Source organism: Bos taurus, chromosome 11 (genome assembly GCF_002263795.3).
Source record: "Bos taurus isolate L1 Dominette 01449 registration number 42190680 breed Hereford chromosome 11, ARS-UCD2.0, whole genome shotgun sequence".
NCBI lineage: Eukaryota > Metazoa > Chordata > Mammalia > Artiodactyla > Bovidae > Bos > Bos taurus.
In genome coordinates, this window is record NC_037338.1 from 83,669,280 (window position 1) to 83,676,487 (window position 7,208).

Here is a 7,208-nt window from a genome sequence, read left to right on the forward strand (position 1 = left end):
AGGTGGTAGCATTTCTGGTTTTCCGAATGATCAGTATCACTGAGAACAATGTAAGGTGGAGAAATGCCAGTTTTCTACTTACTGAGCAGCTACTATGTGCCCAGTGCACAGTATGTTTATTTGGGTGCTGTCCATGAACACAATAATCACAAAACTCACCTACAAAAAGAGCAGAGAAGACTATTTTTCCTTTTCCCTAACATATTCACAGGCTTAAATCTCTTACATTGCAAGTTCAGATGAGGTAAACATTCAACCTGTCAGTTAGGAAATCAGAGATTTTATAATTTATGAAATGGTCAGAAAATAAGATCTTAGCTTGACTGTCTTCAGTTAGAATGGAGAACAGATATCCCCTGCTGAAAAGCTTATTAGCTTATTTTATCATCTCATAACCCCTCTGCTTCATCTTGTGTCTTCTCTTTTCTAATCTTTATAGCTTTCCTTTGAGTCTTTGTCAGTTTTAGGGAAGCAAGAAACATAGGCTTCTAAAAGTGAGACTAACTGCAGCTCCCACATTTTCTTCTTTTTTATGCTTCATTTTAGGCAGAGCTACATTGAAGTCCCAGTTCCTCATTATCTATTTTGCACCCTGGAACTTTTCTTCCTGTTTTTGTAGATCTCAAGTCACTCTCCATCTTGATTTTAAATCATTTGCATACATGTGTAGGTGTATAAATCTATATCTCCAAATGAATTCACAATTTCTAGCTATATGTATAAATTTATATATATGTGTACACATATGCAGAGGTGCACATATATATATATATAAATGTGTACATGTATACATACATATGTGAATATGTCAATATATATCTATATCTACATATATTCTCCAAATAGCTAGCAATTCTCAACAAAAATATTGAGTTGGGTCTCAGACAACAATTTTCTAAACACAGTTCCTGATGTTTCCAGAAACCTGAAAGCCTGTGTTTTTCACTTGTGGTCCCTTTCTGCATGTGGCAAATCATGTCTGAAAGGCACACCTAACTACATCTCTTCATTTGTTTAAAAAAAGAGAAAGCAGAAGGTTTCAAAAATAGACAAGTAGATAAAAGTTCATTGGGGAGCTCTATTATGTGTGCACAGTAAGTATCAATTTCACTGGAATTTGACCCTGCTACATTTATTACATACCAATGACAATGAATTCTTAGGGGTGTTGAAAGCACACACACTGCATAATCAATAAGGTAATACTGGAAGACGGTTAGGATAAACTGATTACAACACCAATAGCATACTTTTCTGGAAAAAGAATCATTTTCAAACAAAGGCGTTCACCACGGAAACATAACACAAAGAGGAAGTAAATATCAAAATTTTGAAAATCTAGTAAAATCAGGTCGCATTGAACTTACAGCTGCCTCTGTGTTTGATGCTCTAATCTGACACAAGTGTTTTCTCACTTTGCTTCAGTTAATAAAATACAGTCATGACAGGCATTTAAAATTTTTAAATATTGAGGAACTTTATATATATAGGCTAATTAATATACTTTTAATTTAAAATATAAATGCAATACATGTATCTTCTACAAGTTTTTTTTTTTTTTTTAAACAAAGAGATATACTTTGGGAATAACAGTGTTTTAGGACTGGTTTGTTTAAAGTATGCCTAGTCTCCCTTCTCCCCATTCCAGGCTCCTTTTTTCTTAGTTATCAAATATGTAACAAAGCACTCCGTGAAGTAAAAATATTCATTTTTTTTGTTTGTTTGTTTTTAGTTATTTGCTCTTCAGAATAACCTTCTGAAAGTGGAGAAAGAATGGGGGTCTTCTAAACCCCATCACTGACAGAACCAACGACCAGCTCAGGCACGCTCAACACCGCGAATATTGCTATAAAGTTCTGTTCTTGTGAAGAAAACTAAAAGCCACTACATTCCCGACTTCTATTAAAATGTCAAGAGGCTTTTTGGCTTAATTTCTGTAATTCTGATAACATCCAGAGATATTATATTCATTAAAAAAAAAAATCAAGTCTGCTGGTGCCATCTTCTAAGAGAAACTCCACCTTGGTGTCATTCCCATTGTTAAGAGCATTCTAAAACTAGACACATTTTCAGCATAAAATATTAGCCTCTTTATGCTGCACAATGACTGGAATTATTCTGCCACTGGTTATTATTAACATTGACCAATAGGTAATAATTATTTCAGTAGGAATGTGAAGAATATACAGACCTTTCAAGTTCCCTTTGAAACTAATGTTTTTCTCTTGTGAATCTATGGAAGTATCATCAACCCAATCCTTAATAGACCAACATTGTCATGAGGGCTAGTTTGGCTGCCAAACCCATTTGTATTGCTAAACTAGTGTCAGAGAGTAGCAAGCTAAGCGATTCCTCTGTTTTAGTGACGCAAAATCAGATTCTATGCCATCAGAGGAAATATATCTCAGTATCAGGTGTGAAAGACCATTGTTTCTTTTGCTAAAGTCCCACGCTCAGAGTGACAGGTGGAAGACAAAATGTCAAGAAGGAGTCCTGGTTGAACAAGTGCTTAGGATAGTATTTAATACAGCAGAGAGCCAAGATACAGTAGGACACAGTAAAGAATGTGGGCTGTGTAGATACAATATAGAATTTCGATTTAGGATCCACCATCTGTTATTTGAAAGGGGAATAAGGGAAATAAATGATTTTCAGTTCTCCATACATGCAAAGATAAGTTCATTATTACAAAAGTTTTGCTGTTGTATGTGCTGAAAGAAAAGCATAGGCGTTTAAACATTTTTTAAAAAATAAATCACTCAATAGGCTTAAGAAAAATACTCTAGTTCATAGTTCATTGATCTGACCTTTTGACTCAAGATCAGGGAATGAATCCAGGCTGAAAACCAAAAAACAAAACAGAGATGAATCATTTTACCATGAAAAAAAAAAAAAGGCATTTCCAGTCTCAGCTAAACTCGACTAGTTTTTATTGCATTATTTTTGAAATGCCAAGAAACTGGCTTTGGCCATAATATTTGCTGTCCAACTAAATCGCAGCTGTCAGTATGTGATTGCTTGCAACAATTAGCTAAACACTGTTATTTGACAAATTCCCTTGAAAGGGAAATAGATGCTGGAGGTGTGTCTAACACACACTGAGTCAAGTAACAAGTTAATCAGAGGGGGCTGCGCACAGGGAGAGAAGTTAGTAAGTCCTTGACCAAGGAAGGGGTTTCAAACAATCTTACTTTTTTGAAAACCATATGTTCCTCCTGATCCTTGAAGTTCTCTCCAGTCAGGAATAAACTGTGGGACTGGCTAAACAGGAGTCGGGGGAGAAAAGCCACCAATTCTACATTCATTTTTTCAGAAGATCAGGGGAAAGGAAGAAAACAAACAATGCAAGTATGGGATGGTATACAACAAGGAGAAATTAACACCATGGAACCTGCTAGCAATTTCCACCGAACCAGTACACCCCTTAACTGACAGAAATTCATCACAGTATACACACCGATTAAAAACTCCACCATTACTCAGGCTGCCCTTAAAGTAAAAAAAAAAAAAAAAAAATGAACCACAATATTCAAAAACAGAATTCTCATAAGGTTTGAGAAAAATAGAGTGAAAAGGCAATGTTAGCTAAGCTCTTAGCTAAATCCACTCTTAATGGCCCCCAGTATTTAAGCTATCATGGATTAAAGCCATGAAAATAAAAATTTCAATTTGAAATTTTATTAGCATGTTGCTAAAATGGTCAATAAAAAACATCAACATGATCGGCTTTGTTGACAAAGTTGGAAAACTGCTCTTTCTGCTTTTAAAACTTTATTTCCACCTCCCCACCTTCTGAGATTTCTGTTATAGACAAGCCAAACCAAACGTACTGGCTATGGTGCTGGAACAATGCTGGTTTCTGGAATGTTGCCATGTCTTCCCCTCCCTCTCCTCCAACCCCTTTAAAAATGTGGTTATTTTGGAAACGCAGCCCTAGGAGGGAGCCATCTAGGGTTGAGAACAGCACCCTCTTGACAAATTCAATTCGCCGACACCTGGCGAACCTTCCCTTTGTCCGGGGTCGGGGGCGGGACCGGTCCTCCTCACCAAAAGAGCTGCGCCTTCAACCTCCCTGGACCTGGAAGGCATTCCTTCTGTCAGCAGGGGAGACTCACAGGCGGATGCGGGTGGGGAGTGGCGTTCGCTTCCCTGGGTGGAAAGATCGGGAGGCAAACCGTAGTTTAGCCCGGAGCCTGGGATAACAATGTCAGGAGACCCGGGGCTGGAGAGCTGAGGAGTCCCGGGCGGCCTCGGGGTAACCTGGCGTCCCGAAGTGCTCTCTTGTGGAATTATTCACAAGTGCAGAAGGGACAGGCTCGATTTCTTGGAAATCCTGCCGTCTGGGGACACATCCATACTGGAGCGGATCGGTGCCCTGACACACTCGATGCTCACCTCCCACCGGCCTTGTGTGTGCACGTTTGGGGCGCGGTGAAGGTCCCTTTTTCTAGGAGTGATCGAGGGTCAGTCACTGACCAGTGACTCGCGGGGGAGGCCTGGTCCCTGCTCCCCTCGGCCCATTATCCAATCCCCACTTACAACCCAAGGTGGGTCGCGCACGCTGGGTCTCCCAACACCATCACCACCCTTAGGGAGCTCCGCCGAGCGCGCACCGCCCTTTGGGTCCCCGGGCGAGTTCCTGGGACTTCTGCCATCGCCAGAGAGGTGCGAGGCTGAGGCTGCCGCCTGGGAAGCTGGCCGCTGCCGGCTGCCCTTAACAGGGGAGCGGGGGTGGTGAATCGCCGGCCTGGAGCCTGGGGGCGGGGAAGGCGCCAGGAGACCGGAGGGGCGGGCGGCTCCCCCCTCCAGACGACTGCTACTCCTTGTCATCCACGAGGTCCGCGAGCTCCTGGAGCACCCGCAGGCGGCCGCTGGCGTCTATGCGGCGCTTCTCGCGGATGAGGTCTTCCAGGCTGTGAAACCTGGCCGTGTGCACCTTGTTGTCGGCCAGGTGCACCTTGAGATAGTACTGCTGCTGCGGGGGCTGCGTGCCGGCCGGCACCTCCCCGCCCGCCTTGAACTCCCGCTTGCCGAAGCGGCACCAGGCTGCGAAGCTCTCTGAGTTCGTCCAGCAGATCTCTTCGCTCTTGAGGCCCAGGTGGCCGCAGGCGTTCTGCACCACCAGCTCAGCCACCAGGGGACGGTAGCGGTACCAGCTATTCACCACTCGGCCCACGTTGGCCGCGCCCGCCTCGTACAGGCTGTCCTGGCGGATCTCGCCTTGGCACAAGTGGATGATCTGCCCGCCGCCCACGTACACGGCCCAGTGCGGGGCGGGCGCGGGCGGCTCCGGCGCGGGCTGCAGCCACAGCAGCTCCAGCAGGTCGCCTGGCTCGCAGAGTGCCGGCAGGGCGGTGACCGCGTAGACGCTCAGGTCGGCGCCTTGCGGGCCGCCGCTCACTTTGGAAAAGATGCATTCCTGGCCCCGAAAGGCGGAGAACTGAGTTTCGTTGAGGACCAGCTGGTGCAGCAGGTGGTGGTGGTGATGGTGGTGGTGGTGGCGGCTGGGGCTCTCTGGGCAGGGGGCGCAGCCCGGGGGTGCCTTCACGCCGAACTTGTCGGGCTGGCCGCGTTCGTCCAAGTCCTCCTCTTCATCCGAGAAGAAGTAAGCGACCCCGACCCGCAGCTCGTCCTTTTCGATCCCTGACGGGTCCCCGGTGGGCAGCTCGCTGTAGTTGAGGTGGGTGATGCGGTCCAGTTGGTTGCCCATCAATGAGGCGGCGAGGCGAGGGCCAGGAGCAGGGATCTGCAGAAGCACAGGAGACACGCAGAGAACACGATCAGAGTCGCGCCCGGCCCTCCCCAGGACGAGCGGTGGCCCTGGGACCTGGCCGCCCGAGCGCCTGTCCTCGAGTCAACCGTCCCAGCCGAGTGCCCTTTGCCAACCGGGGGCCAGGACTGGCACAGAAGCCACCGGTCCGCGGACAGTCTCACAGTCTCAGACCCTGTACGGGAACCCGGGTCCAACTCCCACAAGAGAAAAGGCAGGAGGGCTGGAGGGCGTGCAGGGTCCTGGTGGGAAGGACAGGTGGGCTGGGGCAGCGTGGGAGTCAGGACACCCGGGAAAGGACGGAGGGCTGGGCTGGGAGAAGGAAGGGACGCCTCTGGTCCCAGAAGAGCTTGGAGCAAGCTGTGTTCACATGTCAGTCCCCACCCTCCCCAGCCCACCCCTCAGTTTTACACTAGATCACACTCCCCGACAGCGCCTCGCACAATGACAATCGCACACATCACAGGCACTCGCTTGACACCAACAAAATTTTGCACACTTGGGAGTCCAGACGCTGACAGGCTGGTACACTGGTGTGATAATGTCACATGCACACACAATGACAAACCTTCGCAACGACACACTCGGACCCCCACCTTCGCACACAATTCCAATCCCACGCTTGCACGCTCGCCCGGGCACGTACATCCATACTCTCAGGCACACCTGCCCACACAGGCAGGTGCACTCTGCCCCTGAGTTCTCTTGTTCCCCCCCACCCCCCTTGCCAGCCGAGTCAATCTGGCTGCGCCAGGGCGAGGCTGCTCTGTCTAAAATAACCTAACAAAGAGGCCAGGGGAGGATGGGGAAGCCGGTGCGGGGTGCATGTGTGCGGCTGTGGGTTGTGTGACGAGGTTCACTTGCAGCCAAAAGACCCCTGTCCCTCCTACCCGGCACAGGGTCCAAACAATCGGACGAAGAAAACACGTTTCCAAGGCAAAGCAAACCGCCTCTTCGTACCCGTGATTTCCCTGCTCCCGAAACCCCAAACTCCTTTAAAGTCTCCTGGTCCCCATGGGTGCCGCGGAGGTGGTGGTGACGAGCGGGTCCTGGGCGGCGAGCGAGGCTGCGGCTCAGTTCTGCCCCGCGTGGATCGGTGCGGTGCGGTCCCCGGCGCGGTGCCCGTGCGCCTGCCGGTCGGCGGTGGCAGGGGCGCCGGCTCCACCTGGGCAGTCCAGACTCTGTTCTGCCTTCGTGCAGCCCCGCGGACGACTCTTAAGTAGCCGAAGCGGCTGGTTCCAGGGCCCGCCCCGGGACGCGCTCATTGGCTGGGGCGAGTGCCCAGGCCCCGTCAATCTCCGCAGGAGGGGGCGGGGTGCAGGGGCGGGACTCCGGTGCGCGCCCCGCCCCGCCCCCGCGCACCGGAGCGCGCGCCGCCCTCGGGAGCGAGGTGTGAGCGCCTGCCGGGAGCGCGCGAAGGGCTGCCGGCTTACTTGGG

The 7,208-nt window shown here is 49.1% G+C and overlaps 1 protein-coding gene across 2 annotated transcripts; it reads right to left on the minus strand.

Annotated features, from left to right (window-relative positions):
* Positions 1 to 2,497: 2,497 nt before the first annotated feature.
* On the minus strand, positions 2,498 to 6,962 carry LRATD1 (LRAT domain containing 1). 2 transcript variants are annotated; one of them, XM_005213028.5, is made up of 2 exons: positions 6,661 to 6,744; positions 2,498 to 5,746 (listed from the first exon to the last, which is right to left on the minus strand). In XM_005213028.5, the coding sequence occupies exon 2, from the start codon at positions 5,708 to 5,710 to the stop codon at positions 4,817 to 4,819; it is 894 nt and encodes a 297-aa protein (XP_005213085.1). In that variant the 5' UTR covers positions 5,711 to 5,746; positions 6,661 to 6,744; the 3' UTR covers positions 2,498 to 4,816.
* Positions 6,963 to 7,208: the final 246 nt, after the last annotated feature.